The 16,462-nt window shown below is 42.4% G+C and overlaps 1 protein-coding gene and 2 pseudogenes across 1 annotated transcript in view; 2 read left to right on the top strand and 1 right to left on the bottom strand.

Moving 5' to 3' along the window:
• Positions 1–417: 417 nt before the first annotated feature.
• Positions 418–517, bottom strand: LOC139033926 (U6 spliceosomal RNA; annotated as a pseudogene).
• Positions 518–3,322: 2,805 nt separating this feature from the next.
• HERC2 (HECT and RLD domain containing E3 ubiquitin protein ligase 2) overlaps positions 3,323–16,462 on the top strand; it is a 242,558-nt gene continuing 229,418 nt past the window's right edge. The window contains 2 exon segments of the mRNA XM_070463934.1: positions 3,323–3,652; positions 4,466–4,566. Coding sequence (XP_070320035.1) covers positions 4,495–4,566 — 72 coding nt within the window. The 5' untranslated portion in view covers positions 3,323–3,652; positions 4,466–4,494.
• Positions 5,985–6,324, top strand: LOC110143784 (guanine nucleotide-binding protein G(I)/G(S)/G(O) subunit gamma-5 pseudogene; annotated as a pseudogene).

Raw genomic sequence — 16,462 nt, 5'->3', positions numbered from 1 at the left:
TATAAACAGTGCTGCGATGAACATTGGGGTGCACGTGTCTCTTTCAGATCTGGTTTCCTCAGTGTATATGCCCAGAAGTGGGATTGCTGGGTCATATGGCAGTTCTATTTCCAGTTGTTTTTAAGGAATCTCCACACTGTTCTCCATAGCAGCTGTACTAGTTTGCATTCCCACCAACAGTGTAGGAGGGTTCCCTTTTCTCCACACCCTCTCCAGCATTTATTTCTTGTAGACTTTTGGATAGCAGCCATCCTGACTGGCGTGTAATGGTACCTCATTGTGGTTTTGATTTGCATTTCTCTGATAATGAGTGATGTTGAGCATCTTTTCATGTGTTTGTTAGCCATCTGTATGTCTTCTCTGGAGAAATGTCTGTTTAGTTCTTTGGCCCATTTTTTGATTGGGTCATTTATTTTTAAAAATATGAAATGCTTCACGAATTTGCTTGTCATCCTTGTGCATGCTAATCTTCTCTGTATCATTCCAGTTTGAGTATATGTGCTACTGAAGTGAGCACGCAGGCAGGTTTTCACAAGTGTTCATTATCAGGTTGAGTTCTCTTTCTAGTTTGCTGAGTTTTTATAACGAGATGTTGGGTTTCGTCAAAAGCTTTTTTTTTTCTTGCTGTTGAGATCATCTCATGGTGAATTACACTTAGATTTGGATGGTTAATCAATCTTTAATTCTTGGAATAAACTCCATCTAGTTAAGCTGTGCTATTATTTCTGTATGTTGGTGGAATCCATTTGCAAAAAGTTGTCTAAAATTTTTTGCATCTAGTAATATGCTTGCATGTTGGTCTTTTAAGTTTTCTTGTAATGCCTTTTTCTGGTTTTGTCATTAGGATAATGTTAGGCTTATATAATGAAAATGTTTACTACTCTTCAATTTTTTGACAGAGCTTGTGTTACTTCTTTATTAAATATTTAGTAGAACCAGAATCCACCAATGAAATAATTTGGTCCTGGAGGTTTCTTTTTTGGAAGATTTTTTTAAATGTGAATTTTATTTAATAGGTATAGTCCTATTCAGGTTATCTATTTCTTTTTGAGTGAGTATAGTAGTGTACAACTTTCATGGAATTAACCCATTTCATACAAATTGTCAAATTTGTATGTATACAATTGTTTCAGGTACAGGGAACCCCTTTTCAAAAAGTTCATTTTACTCCACATTGCTTTTATGAAGAAACCTATATTACTACCCATTTTTGCTAACCAAAAGACATCCCAAAGAGAATTTTTGCTTTTATGAAAAAGAGGCAGAGTGAAAATAGCATTTAGCATTTGTTTTGTTTGTGAGCTGCTACAGAGGTAGACTGCACCCCAAGCAGCAAATGGCACTATGGAGTTCCTTCCCTGGGAACTAAATTCAGCATCTCAGCATCAAAGCACTGTAACTTTGGATTGCATCTTTGAGTATCTGAGCTTTGCGGTGTAGTCTCAGTAGCTGTAGCCCATCAGGCTTCTCTGTCCATGGGATTTTCCCCGCAAGAATACTGGAGTGGGTTGCCATTTCCTCCTCCAGGGTATCTTCCCAAATCAGAAATTGAAACTGAGTTTCCTGCGTCTCCTGATGTACATTAAAGGGACTGAGTTATATTACATATATACCCACTCTTTTTCACATTCTTTTCCATTATGGTTTATCACATGGCCTGTATCTTTTAATGATTTGGAGTTAATTACATTATGATTTGACTGTGTGGATCACAATAAACTGTGGAAAATTCTGAAAGAGATGGGAATACCAGACCACCTGACCTGCCTCTTGAGAAACCTGTATGCAGGTCAGGAAGCAACAGTTAGAACTGGACATGGAACAACAGACTGGTTCCAAATAGGAAAAGGAGTAGTATCAAGGCTGTATATTGTCAACCTGCTTATTTAACTTATATGCAGAGTACATCATGAGAAATGCTGGGCTGGATGAAGCACAAGCTGGAATCAAGATTGCTGGGAGAAATATCAGTAACCTCAGATATGCAGATGACACCACCCTTATGGCAGAAAGTGAAGAGGAACTAAAAAGCCTCTTGATCAAAGTGGAAGAGGAGAGTGAAAAAATTGGCTTAAAGCTCAACATTCAGAAAACTAAGATCATGGCATCTGGTCCCATCACTTCATGGGAAATAGATGTGAAACAGTGGAAAGAGTGTCAGACTTTATTTTTTTGGGCTCCAAAATCACTGCGGATGGTGACTGCAGCCATTAAATTAAGAGATGCTTACTCCTTGGAAGGAAAATTATGACCAACCTAGACAGCATATTAAAAAGCAGAGAGATTACTTTGCCAACAAAGGTCCATCTGGTTAAGGCTATGGTTTTTCCAGTGGTCATGTATGGACGTGAGCGTTGGACTGTGAATAAAGCTGAGCACCAAAGAATTGTTGCTTTTGAACTGTGGTGTTGGAGAAGACTCTTGAGAGTCCCTTGGACCGCAAGGAGATCCAAGCAGTCCATCCTAAAGGAGATTAGTCCTGGGTGTTCATTGGAAGGAGTGATGCTGAAGCTGAAACTCCAATACTTTGGCCACCTCATGCGAAGAGTTGACTCATTGGAAAAGACCCTGATGCTGGGAGGGATTGGGGGCAGGAGGAGAAGGGGACGACAGAGGATTGAGATGGCTGGATGGCATCACCGACTCGATGGACCTGAGTTTGAATAAACTCTGGGAGCTGGTGATGGACAGGGAGGCCTGGCATGCTGCGATTCATGAGGTCGCAAAGAGTCAGACACGACTGAGCGACTGAACTGACTGACTGACATTACGATCTAAGAACATACTTTACATAAATTTGTTTTGCACTTCTTAAGAATTAGTTTTTCGGCTACCGGTTGTGGAACTAAAAGCTCTCGCTTCCTTTTCGGATTCCGCTGTCACCAGCTACTCCACGTATTCTGCCCAGCGTTTCAGCAGCATTCAGTCGACAAGCAGGAAGAGGCTCTTGCAGACCCCAATCAGTCTCATTTTTAGCCCCAGAGCCAGTCCAGGCCGCACGTTTCTGTACTAGTCTGGTGTCTTAGACGTTCACCACATTTGACGGCTTTCTGACAGCGCAGGGCGAAGCCAGGGTGAGGAGCGCGTGCGTGTGTGCGTGCATACGGCGGAAATCCCGCCTCTCGGCCTCTAGGGTTGGCCCTGACCGCAGACGGTGCGCTTAAGGAAGAGACGAGCCGGATAGAAGGAAATTGGAGAATCGGGAGGAGGGGCGAGCAGGTTCCTATTTCCCAATGGCTGGGCCCGCGGAGACACCTCAATGCAATTGGCTGAGCGTCGTGGGCCTTAGCCGTCGACCCGCCCCCCCGGCCGCAAGAGACGCCGGGATTGCAAGGACCGGCGCAGCCAGTGGCGGCTGGTCTGTGTTAGCACGCGCGGGAGCTAGGCGCCTGCGGCGCTGTGCCGTACGGTCTTCGTGTTCCGGGTGGCGGGGGTGCGGCGAGGGCGGCCGGCCGCTGGTGCGGTGCGGGCCGGGGTCGGGCCAAGCCGGGCCACGGCGGGCGTTGGCACAGCCGCTGGGCCCGGGCCTGCGCTGACCGCCTTTGGCGCGCGTCTCAGGCTGTCTTTTCATTTCCAAGTGATTATTGTTTTGGATTTTTCTGCAGATGTGAATTTTGATTAATTTATTTCACGCATCAGTTGCTGGTCTGAGGTAAAGCGGATAATGCATGCTGGTGTCATTTGTCCTGAAGACATGGGGTTCCTGCAGTTTGTGTGTTAATCTTTTGGATTTAAGGGACGGAAATGACATTGTGATTTGGTCTCAGTGACCGTCCATTCTCAAGGTCTTGCCCATGTAATATAGACGCGGGCGAACCCTGTCTGTGAGTCGCTTACCCGGACTCGAAGTCGGCTTTTTCCTCCCTCCCTCCCTCCCTCGTTCTCCCTCGTCCTCTCACTCCCCTCTCCCCAGCGCTCCTCCTCTCCCTTTCTGTTCTTTTTGCTGCATTAAACCTGTGGGAGGGACTTTGTAGAATTCTGAGGAGGTTTAGGTCTTCAATATTTCTGTTTTACTTGCAGGTTTTAAAAAAAATTTTTAGTGGTGTATAGTTGATTTATGGTGGTGTTTGTGTTAGTTTCAGGTGTACACAAAGTGAATCAGGCATATCCATGTGTTCAGTCTCGTTTTAGATTCTTTTCCCATACAGGCCATTACAGTGTTGAGTAGAGTTCCTTGTGCTCTACAGTAGGTCCTTATTAATTGTCTATTTTATATGTGCTACTCAATCCCAATCTCCCAATTTATCACCCCTGTCCCCTCATGAGTTCATTTTCTACACCTATAACTCTATTTTGGTTTTGTAGATAAGTTCATTTGTAGCTTTATTTAAGATTACATATATAAGCAATATATGATATTTGTCTTTCTCTGACTTCACTCAGTATCAGAATCTCTAGGTCCATGTTGCTGCAAATGGCATTGTTTTGTTCTTTTTTATGGCTGAGTAATATTCCTTGCTTGCAGGTTTCTCGACTGGGAGGAACTCGGGAAAGATGCCTTCTGAGTCTTTTTGTTTGGCTGCTCAGGCTCGACTTGACTCCAAATGGTTGAAAACAGATATACAGGTGGGGTTTTGACAACCTTTTTTCTCTTGTGTTCCTACCTACATAGTTACATTTCTGGTTAACCCTTTCTTAAGGTTATATAAGGGCATGCAGATCTGATCTTGCTGTATTAGAGAAGCAGGTTTATTTTCTATAACTCAAAATGTACTTTTTATTGTTCTTTTCATAGAGTGTGTGTAGCTACATTTTAATTACAGTTATTTATAAATGCACGAAACTTGAGATAAAGTTATACAAACTTTTTCTTTTTTTTTTAAGAGGTCTGTATCATTCTTAGCCATATCTTGGTGACAGATTAGTGATACTTTTTGAGATGTTTAGTTAATTATGTGGTAGAGAAGTGACATACAGAAACTCAGCTCATTTTTATGGGAATCTGTGTTTGTGTTTCTGGAGAAACGAGTTCAGTTGAGCTGTTTGTTTTTATTTGTCACTATTCTTAAGAGGAGTGCTTAGATTTTTGTATCAAAAGCATGTGAAAACAAAATGTTCACCATAGATTTTCTAATATTATTTTTTAAGATAATTGCAAACTTACTGAGCAATTATCAATAAACAGTAACGGTAATGTTTCTGTAGTCTGTTTTTTATCCCATTAGTTTTGTTTGCAAATGGAAAAACTGCTTTTGTAACTTTCTATTGCCCTCAGAAATTGCTGAAATAATTTTGCAGTGTATTTGTGTTCTTTCTCTCTTCCCTGATGTTAACTATTTTAAGTATTTCTCAAGTAATCTTAACCTTGTTTAAATGCAGTCTTATGAAGTGTATGATGCAAGTCATATGTTCTGTAAGCAATTGATCTTAGACACTTGAAGTGAAGCATTATTACCCCTCTTAAGTTTTTTTTTTTTTTTTAAATATTTATTTATTTATTTGACTGCCCTGGGTCTTCGTTGTGGTATTTGGGACTTTTAGTTGCGGCATGTTAACTCTTTAGTTCCAACATGTGGGATCTAGTTCTCTTACACAGGGATCAGACCAGGGCCCCCTGCATTGGGAGTGCAGAGTCTCAGACACTGGACCACCAAGGAAGTCCGTAAATTCTTTTTAAGTGTTGAGTATTAGTTGGTGGCAGAGCTAAATGTTAAGAGCTGTGTTGTGGATGATGGAACTGTTATTAATGGCATAATGTTAGATAAGAAAATCAAGAAGAATTGGGTTATGAATTGGAATAGTAGTAACTTTTTTTCCCCAGCAGGGTTGAGGGAGGTGAGAGATGAATAATTTTTTATTTATGACATCCAGACAAACTGACTTGAAGAATTGTCTTTATATAAAACTTAAGTGAAGTAAAGAACTTTACCTCATGAAGTTTCTTTTTTGTTAGCAATCATAATCTAATAACTGCTTAATATGAATTTTAGCATCTTGACCTAAAATGAGTTTAGAGACCTGCTGACGGCCCGCGGATCTGCCATCCTTTTGAGTGCGCCATGTCTGGTTCATCCACAGTCGTGGCTATGAAAAAAGTGGTTCAACAGCTCCGGCTGGAGGCCGGGCTCAATCGGGTGAAGGTTTCCCAGGCAGCTGCAGATTTGAAACAGTTCTGTCTGCAGAATGCTCAACATGACCCTCTGCTGACTGGAGTATCTTCAAGTACAAATCCCTTCAGGCCCCAGAAAGTCTGTTCCTTTTTGTAGTAAGATGAATCTTGACAAGGTTTTCCAAACCACTTTTCATAAACCAGTGAATATTCAAAGGAAAGCTAAATTTGAAGCCTGTACAAAAGCCTCTCTGTAACGTGCCATACTACACAAACTTCTACTTTTGTCAGTCCTTAATGTCTACCTCTATGAATATTTTAATTTTCTGTTTCACAAGGGTAATTATTTTATATACACTGATGGCAGCATACAATAAAATACTTAGTATAAAAAAAAAAGTGATAAGACTTAGGTTTTGGATTGTGCATCAGAGGCGAAATGTGGTATGGTTATTGAAGCTGTGAGAAAAATGTGAAAATAGTGTGAAAAAAGTGATTGCTGATCTTGGTTTATACAGTTTTTCCAGTGGTGCTTATTAAGTGTGAGGAATGAATGTTGTTTTACCCTAAGGAATTTGAAAAGACCCTGATGCTGGGAAAGATTGAAGGCAGGAGGAGAAGGGGACGACAGAGGATGAGATGGTTGGATGGCATCATTGACTCAGTGGACATGGGTTTGGGTAAACTCCGGCAGTTGGTGATGGACAGGGAGGCCTGGCGTGCTGTGGTTCGTGGGGTCGCAGAGTCAGACACGACTGAGCGACCGAACTGAACTGAACTGAAGGAATAACTTAGATGTAGTTTACTCTTTGGAATCCTTCCTGAAGACACATGCTGTGGATGCAGACCTTATGCTGACAGGTTTTACCCTTATCTAGTTGGGGGTATCTCTTCCACCTGGAGTGAGAAGTGTCCCATTCCTTAGGTAGGGCTTTTGTATCAGGAACAGGATTGATACCAGGTTAATGAATAGTATGTGGGGTAGAAACATGTTTTTTAGTCATAAGGTTTAGCAAATGTATTTTCTGTGGCTATTTTTATTTGAAATGCCCTTGAGGTTTTTAGTGATTTTTGAAAGAAAAAGTTTTTGGAGACTGAAAAGTTTTAATATGTACATATTATTGAGGATATAGACACTAATCCTAGACTTTCTCCATCAGAGATATTTAGATGCCTCAAGCCTGGGGCCTTGCAACCTGTGGAGTGCCCGTTACATGGCTGGCATGTATCTGGTTTTTACACATATAATGCTTCTTGTTTCTTCAATTTTCTTTCCTGGTTGTTGTGTGGAGTTCCGTTGTCACAGTTTCCTCCACAGTTCTCTTGAGGAAGCAACAAAAAAGAGAGCTCAGAAGTGTTTGTTACATTTGTTACATAATCACTGCCATTATCATTTGTATATTTACAGTAAAATCCTGTCTGTTGTGATTGGTAGTTTCTTTGGTGAACCGAAAAGTCAATTAAGGGAAAGAACTATAAAAATAGTACATAATCCCTTAAAAAATTTTATTTTTGAAAGATATATACATGCTTATTTTCTAGTCTTGATGTAGGGTTAAAGGTGTGTCTTGGAGCATGGGGTCAGGAATGGCATTATCCTGCTCTTTTTTGCATAAGCTGTACTCCATGATTCTCCGCGTTTCTATTTTTGGTTCTTTGAAGTGAAACATGAAGTTAGATATGTGTGAAACAATTTTTAAAACTTTTTATTTTGAAAGATTAACAGACACACAGGAAGTTGCAAATGAACTAGAGGGACTGTATACTGTCATCCCAGACCCCCTCAGTGTTACAGTCTTAGGTGACTTTAGGACAGTGCTAAAACTAGGAAACTGAGATTGGTGTAATGCGTGCCTGGTTCTGTGCCGTTTTATCATATGTGTCTGTTTATGTAACCGTCAAAATTGAGATCCAGAAGTGCTCCATCTCCCTCCTGCTGTCCGTCTGTGTGCACCCTTCCTCTACCATCTCTGACCCCTGGCACTACTTTGTTCTCCATCTCCATAATTTTGTTATTTTGAGAATGTGATGTGGTATGTGACCTTGTGAAATTAGCTTTGTTCATTTGGTATAATGCTTTTGAGGCCCAACAAAGTTGTTAGGTATATCAGTAATTCAACTCATATTAAAATTTTCTTTTCTTCTAATCATCAATTTAAAATGATTCAGCATAAAAATTAGCTTCTAAAATGAAACCCATCACTATGCTTGGAAATACCAGTAGATTAAAAAATGTAAACATGAACATCTTGGTAAATTCTAATCTCAGGTTTTTCAGTTGACAGATGATATGTAGAAATAAAAGAATGTTGTAGGGGCTTTCCTGGTGCTCTAGTGGTTAAGACTGTGCTTCCAATGCAGGATCATGGGTTCGATCCCTGGTTGGGGAACTAAGGTCCCACATGCCATATGGCTTGGCCAAATTAAAAAAAGAATGTTGTAAATACAAGGTATTTGCTTGATTGAAAGGTAACTTAATAGGTTTTCATAATGACTTTTTGTATCTACTTTAATTTCTGTAGAATTGGTAGCATTGCTCCTTTTTTTATTCATGAGTTTGGTTATTTGTATCTTTTCTGTATTTTGGATGTATTTTGTCAGATTTATATTCTTAATTAGTCTTTTTTTAAAGAACTAACTTGTAGCTTTGGGTCTTGGAAAAGACTAATAATAATTATAAAGGAAAATAAATGAGTTTATTATCAGACTTGACAATAAGGCCTTAAGTAGAAGAAAACTGAGTAACATATTTAAGGCACCTAAGAAAAGAAAATGTGAGCCAAGGATTTTATGGTCCAGCAAAACTATTTTTCAGATAAAAAAGGACACAAACTTATCAATGAGCAGGAGCTCAGAAGATATTGTTTCCATGAGTCCTTCCTGAGGAAGTGAATAGAGACTACAGATGTTTAGATGAGTGAATGACTATAGATTAACATGAAGCCTGGTGGTTGGCGTCAGACCTATAGTTATGGATAGAACCCAGAGTAAATGAGTTTTATAGAGGAGGGAACATGGCATGTAACAGTTGTATGCTTAGACATAGTGGATTAGACTAGAACTCTTCTGCAGTGTCTAATCTAGTTAATCCTGTGCATTGAAGTTTTTACTTTAGATCCTCTATTTTTCATCTCTAGAGGTTCCATTCCAGTCCTGATTTCTGTCTTCCATTTTACTTGTCATCATGTTCATATTTTCCTCTGTCTGTCTATGAAACATCTCTATGGTGGAGCTTTTAACATTCTTGTCTGCTAATTCCATCACCCCTATTGTTTCTTTGTTTAGTTCGAGTGATTGATTTAATCATTTCTGTTGATTTATTGCTCTGGTTATGGGATATGTTTGCATCTTGTTAATTTTTTTTTTATTGAATGTAGTACTTTGTAAATAAATATGTTATTCTGTGCTAGATTTTGTTTTATTCTCTTGAAGAGCTGTAGTTTTGTCTAATGTGCTTGTAAATTACTTGGAACCAATTTGGTTTTTTCAAAGATTGAGCCTAAGGTTTGTTTGGGCTGATCTAGCACAGCCTTTAATCTTGGGCTAATTTATCTGCCTCATTAAGGCAATGTCCTTCTTAGGACTCTGTCTAATGCTTGGTGTGTTGGGAGATCTTTCTGTTCTGGTTGGTGGAAACAGGCTTTTCCTAGACTGTGACTATTTATTGGGGTTCTGCCTGCTCTTTTTTAGTGCTGCTTTGCCCATTCTTGGTGGTGTTCTCAAGCCATACCCAGATCAGTACCCAGCTAGAGTCTCAAAGAGGCTCCTCTGTCCAGCTCCAGAAATCATTCTCTCTGCAGCCAACTTCCTCTCCTGTATTCTTGTCATTTTGACCTGCTTACGGGCAATCTGCTCCTCCTTTCAGCAAGACTTCTGGGTTCTGTTTGGGTTCCTCTTTCCTGTGCTACAGTCTGGAAGCTGCTTCTGGGCATTAAAGCTTGGGCTCTTACTTCATTGTTACCCTTCACAGGAATCACAGATCACACTGGATCTTTTGCCCAGTGTTGGAAAACAGTTGTTTGATATGTTCGGTCTGGCTTTCTACCAGAGATGTAATTACTAAAGAAGTTACTTCTTCACAGGTGGGAGAACAGGTCTTCCCAATCTGATCTCATTTATTGGCATTTTAATTTTAGGTTTGCATTTTTTGTTTTAGAATTTCCACATTTTTGTATGACTGCATTTTATTGAGGTGTAGTTATATTTAGTAAAACCATGTGTTTTAGACTTTCTTATTTATTGTTTGACAAGCCTGGCCCGTTGTTGCTGTGTGCGTGCCTTCTCTGGTTGCAGCGAGCAGGGCTGCTCTTGGTTACAGCGCATGGGCTTCTCGTGCTGGTGACTGCTTGTTGCAGGCACAGGCTCTGGTTCCGCGGACTCAGTGGTTGTGGTACATGGGCTTGGTTGCTTCATGACACATGGGATCTTCCCTGAGCAGGGATCAAACGGATTGAACCCATGTCCCATGCATTGGCAGGTGGATTCTTAACCACTGGACCACTGGGAAAACCCTAAAATGCATTTGTTGTAATGTTTAGTTTGAAGTGTTTTGGAAGTTTGCTTAGCTGCCACATTAGGGACTTTTCTGTAGTTTCTAGTTCTTTGTTGAAATTGCTAATCTTTTAATTGCCTGGACACATCAAACCTTGTGCAACCTTTTTTGATTCCTCCACTGCATCTTCCTTTCCCTCTGGATTGATTCCCCAGCATGCTTGTGGGCCACCCTTCTCTTCCTGGACTTAGATGTAATGTCACACAACAGGGTGTAGGTTTTGGCTTCCCAGCTACCTGCCATGGAGCTGTGGGTGACAGTCTGGAAAGTGGGGGAGAGCAGAAGCTCATTCTCCATGAGGTGAACATTCTCTACTTGGTAAAGAGAGGTAAGGCAACTGGCTGTTTTAACCTCCCCCTCCCCACTTCCTTCCCCTCTTTGGCTGGTTCTTGGTTTCTTCTTGCAGACTTTGGTGGAGAGCCCCACTGCCTAGTGAATGTGCCTGCAGCACATTTTGGAGTGGGCACTAGTGCAGTAAAACAGGAGTCCGCAAACTTGTTCTGTAAAGGCCCAGATTGTAAGTATTTCTGTGGGCCATATGTTGTCTGTACCAACTGCTCACCTCTGCTGTTGTCATGGGGAAGTAGCTACAGATAGTACAAAACAAGTGTGTAGTGGTAGGCCCCAGAAACGTTATGGATACTGAAATTTGAATGTCGTCATTTTCATGTGTCATGAAATATATTTTTCTTCTCTTGATTGTTTCAACCATTGAGACATGTAAAAGCCACTCTTAGCTTGAGGGGTAAGAATCATAAAGTCAGATTGTGGGCCAGATTTGGCCTCTGAGCTGGGCCTTAATTTGCTGACTTCTGAAGTAACTTGCTATGTCCTCTCACTGCCCTGGGCTGGTACCTTCCAGGGAACGTGTCACTGCTTTAGTCCATTACTTAGGCTTTCCTTTTTAGGGCAAAGTCTATGTCTGTGTTTCTGTTTTCTGGATCTACTCTTGATTTGTTTATGCTGACTTCCATTTTTATTTATTTTTTTTCATTTTTTTTATTTATGTAGTCTTATCTTACCCATTATTATTTTTGAGTTCTAGGTATTGTATGTGAAAACTTGTTGTGGTCATTTGAGGCCCTGGATAATGACCTCTTCTCTAGAGAGAATCTGTCAAGCTAGGGACACTAGTGACTCCAGGTTACTGTCAGCAGTGTGGAGCTGTGATGATTCAGAGTGGGGCTCCTGCCACTCTGCTTGCGCTTTACCCGTGCTTCTGTGTCTGTGGCCCTTGGAGGTTCTGGTCAAGGTGTGGCATGCTTACAGGCATCTCCCCTGTGAGGACCAGGGCTCCATCCTTCTCAGCAGCTCCGCTTAGCTCTGCTTGGTCTCAGCTCTGCTTGCAGAATTGGCAGGTGCCTCGGGAGGCAGTCTTCAGCCCCTTGGGCTGTTCTTCTCTCCTGGGTCTTAGGTTTGCTTTTCCTTGCTGCCTGGATATCTTCAAACAGATATACTTTATGTTTCTTGGGACTTTTCCAGAGTTTGTTTCTTTCTAGAATTTGTTGTTTTTAAATGTTTTTTGGAATTGATGGGTTATATTGTGTTCAACAGCTGTTTAGAAGGTATTTTTCTGCAAGGCTAAGAAGAAAGCTAGATATCTTTATAGTCATCTGCAAATATTTGAACAGATCACATTTCAGAAATATTTTAAAGATAGGAAAAATAAATATCTAAACTATAAGTTAATCAAAGTGCCAGTTATTTCATTGGGCACATTCTATTTTGAATTATATTGCATAATCACACAGTTCTGAAGTGATCATGTTGATAGATACCTTAAAGAACCTCCTGCCCAATTCTGTTTGGTTTTCAAATATTGTAGCCCCTCCAGTGGCTCCCCCAGGCCTCCTTACTGCACCTGTTGGTTCATGTTGATGAGAAGAAAACAAGCTGGAGAGTTTGGCCTCTTCCCCCAAACTCTGATGACCTTGGTGATCTTGGTCAGGTAGTTGAACTGCTAAGTTTTAGTTACTGTCCCTCAAAACTGGCCCTGTTACTACCGCCTGCCTTGTTGGCTTCTTTTCAGGATGAAAATGCCTTTACCTGTTAGATGTAAGAGCAAATTGGCAAAGGGTCCTCAAAATGAATAATACTAATTAGAGGTATCTGGATTCTTTATGAAAAAAGTTAAAATTTAAAAACTGTATTGTTACCCATTGGGAACGTTTTTGTAAATTAGCTACTGATAAGGTCAGGATATTTCTTTCTTTTTTTTTTTTTTTTCGTGCTTTCAAGTCTTTTAATTCCTGAACTTGGGGATTCACGAATATTCACGCTTTTAAAAACTGTGTGACAGTTCCTCTCCAGACTCAAGGGGAACTCCAGAGATTAGGAAATGAGCACTCCAAACGCAGGTTCGCATTCATACTCTGCCACTAAAACATTTAGTGTGACTCACTTCTGCAGTCTCAATAACCCATCCACGAAACTAGTGCTCTCTCACTTTTCTCCAATACTTGGAACAACATAAAACTGTTCAGCAAATCCCCAGATACATTCAGGCAGCTCTCGTTGTCTCCAGGGCCCGAGGAACTCCAATCCAGTGTTGTCTGCTGGTCCATCCTAGAGAATAAAGCACGTGACTCCATAAAGCCCCTTCATTCAGCGGCTCCGCGTCTACGAGTCCTCTGCGCAGTAAAGCCTACGCTCAGTCCAAACACCTTTTGTTCCTTCACCATCTAACCGCGCGCAGAGATCTCGAGGGCGGTGGGTGCCCGGGAACCCCTCCAGGGTCAGCACACAGCCCGACGTGCGTCCAGCTGGGGGCGCCCGGCTCCCCTAGCCCCGCAGGGTGGAGGGGTGCGAGTCCAGGGAGCGAGGCAGGCTCGGGAGCCCTCGCGCGCTCAGATCAGGATATTTCTTTTTAAATTTATGTTTGGTTGTGCTGGATCTTCGTCGCTGCTCGGACTTTTCTCTAGTTGTGGCAAGTGGGATCTGCTCTCTAGTTGGGGTGTGTGGGCATCTCGTTGTGGTGGCTTCTCTTGTTTCGGGGCACAGGCTGTCGATACACTCAGTAGCTGCTGCTTCTGGGCTCGAGAGCACAGGCTCAGCAGGTGTGGTGCATGGGCTTGGTTGCTCCGCATGATGTCGGGTCTTCCTGGGTCAGGGATTAAACCCACGTCTCCCGTATGAGGATTCTTTACCACTGAGCCAGCAAGGAAGCCCGGAAACAAGCTATTTATAGACTTGTACAAATACTCTTAAACTGACAAATTTAAGTGAGTTGTATTGCTTGTAGATGCTGTTTTTCCAGTGCCATGGTTGTTTCCCAGTTCCTTTCTCCTTGGGATCCTGTGCTTTCCTCCCGGTGCCTTCAAATGCTCTCCTAGGGGCTTCGTCTCTGCCTTCCACAGTCCAGCCGTTTCAGGCCCTCCTCCGGGGAAGCTTGCTTTGTTGCCTTAGCAGTGTGCCCCTTCCTTGAATCCTTTCAGGTGCCTGAATCACTGTGGTTTGCACGGTTGTTACTCGCGTTCATGTCCCCGGCTCCTAGGACGCTTTTACAGTGGTGTCCCTCCAGACACCCAGTGTCTGCCTTCCACACAGCTTCTGCCCTACCCCCATCCTTGCCAGCACTACTAAAGTGATGAGAGAAAGAAAAGACGATATGATGATTCTTCTTCCTGTAAACTGGGCTCCTCGGCCTGTTCTGTAGTAACTGTATCACCCCAGCCACCCTTGGCTAGTCCTCGTGGGCAGTCAGGGCTGAGGACCCTCCCTCCTTGGGTGTGGGCATCTTCTCCAGGTCTGCAGCCCATTTGCTGATGACTTCCAGGTTTGAATCTCTAGCTCTGAACACTCTGCTAAGATTGAATTTGTGTTTGCAGTATATGTGTGTGTGTGTGTGTGTGTGTGTGTATGTGTGTACGCATACATGTGTGCACGGGGAGAGGCTCTCCATGTTTATGTTCAGTAGCTGGTGCAGATCTCAGTGGTCAAAGCTGAGCTAATTCTCTCATCTTGATTCTGTTCTCTACCTTGGTTTTCACCTCTGATCTGTCCCGTTTGATCTGCAGTGTCTTAAATGCTCGTTTTGTCGTGACTTAGGCTCCCACGCTGTTGCTCTGTCTCTGCTTTCTTCCTGTGTCCTCGCCCTCTGCTCTGACACTGAGTTCTGACTGGATGTGTGGTGATTTACTTACCGGAGCCCTGAAGGTGGCATGTGACTGCCCGAGCGCAGCACGCCTGGGCTGCTGAGACTGGCCTTTGTCTGGTTCCCAGCCTGTGTGGCCACGTGGGCTGGCCTGAGCCCAGGGACAGGTCTTGGGTCCCTCCTCTTCCCCAGCTCAGCAGACGAGCCAGACCTTTCCATCCTGTTAGAACAGCAGGAGCCCTGAATGTCTGTGGCTCACGTTTTAGGAAGTATTTACTTCTCCCTCTGCCAGTTAATACTTTTGCCAACAGTCATGTGTTTTGGTCTTAAGTGTGTTTATGGCAGTTGTCTCATGAACAAATATGAGTGCTGAGAGAAAGTTGTTGCTTCTCTGAGAACCGAGTCCCTCTCCAAATTGGTTTTCTGTTGCTCTGTAACAGGTCACTGACCAGAAAATATAACAGCTCCCTGCACTCTCTCCTTTTCTCTGTGAGTCAGGAGCCTGGCCATGGCTTAGCTGGGTCTTCTGCTTCAGGACTCACAGGCTGCAGTCAGGGTGCTGACCAGTTTGCATTCTCATCTCGGGTTTTACTGGCGTCCTTGTTGGCAGAATTCAGGTTTTGGTACTGTGGGACTGAGCTGTGGGCTCCTAGGAGACACCCCTCTCCACAGGCAGCTCATGGCAGTGGCTGTGGAGAGCGTCTCTTTTGGACGGTCCCATCCTCTTAAGGGCTTTTACCTCACATGACCCTCGGAGAATCTTCCTTTTGATTGACTAGAAATCAGCTGATGTGAGACCTTACTTATATATGAGAAATTCCTTCACCTTTGCCGCAGAAGGAAACAAAACCTACTCCAGGTGTGGTGTCCTGTCCTATATTCAGAGGTCCTGCCCAAACTCAGAGAGAGGATTACACAGGATGTGTGTGTGCCAGGGGGTAAGACTCTTTAAGCCATCTTAGATTTGCCTACTGCACATTGCTTGGGTAAAACGGAGATGCTTAAAAAAATTACTTGTACAGTTTAGGAAGGAGAGAATTGATAAGGCTTGGGGGAGTTGTCTTGAAAATCTAGAAGAATTGTGTACTAAGATTGCTCAGAAAGTGCCCTTCAGTTTTTGGTGAGTCTGGAAATAGTGAATGCTTCATGAGAGTGGTGTACGCGGGATTGATGACAAGAAATGAGCTAGTTGACTTGTGAGCAAAGAAAAGGCCCTGGCCTTCCATTGAAAGATGGGCAAACAGATGTGTTTGTTTTAGTGTAAAGTGTCTTGTCTGTCTTGAGAGGAGGGTTTCTGCTGTACCTGCAGTTTTCAGAATGGATGCTTTCTCTTGGTGTTCACTGTGCCCCGACCCTCGGGCCATGACTGCTTACTCTGGGAGACCTTTTCTGACTCCCAGATGTGGACAGCCAAGAGCACTTTTCGTGAGGATGTTATTTTGTCTTTGAATATCAGTATGGACTCGTGTTTTTATTTACTATTTAAGTCTAAAATAGTTGTTATATATTTTGCTGTTCAAAATTATTCTTAATTTGGCCAGTGGAGGAGTTCCTATCAGGCTTTGAGCAGCTTTTTGGTGCAAACCTAAATATTACACCCTTACTATCAAAGTTGTATTTGGATTAACCTCCAGGTTATTCAAGGGTGAAGTGTAGTTTTCGTAATAGCAGGTTAACTTGCATTTAAGGTAAACTCAAAATCTTGCTTTCATTCATCTCTCCTGCCTTCTACCCATGTTCCCCTTCCTATATGTGATCATATTATTTG

This window comes from Odocoileus virginianus, unplaced genomic scaffold, assembly GCF_023699985.2.
Source record: "Odocoileus virginianus isolate 20LAN1187 ecotype Illinois unplaced genomic scaffold, Ovbor_1.2 Unplaced_Contig_9, whole genome shotgun sequence".
Lineage (NCBI taxonomy): Eukaryota > Metazoa > Chordata > Mammalia > Artiodactyla > Cervidae > Odocoileus > Odocoileus virginianus.
This window is presented reverse-complemented; position numbering and strand designations above follow the sequence as displayed.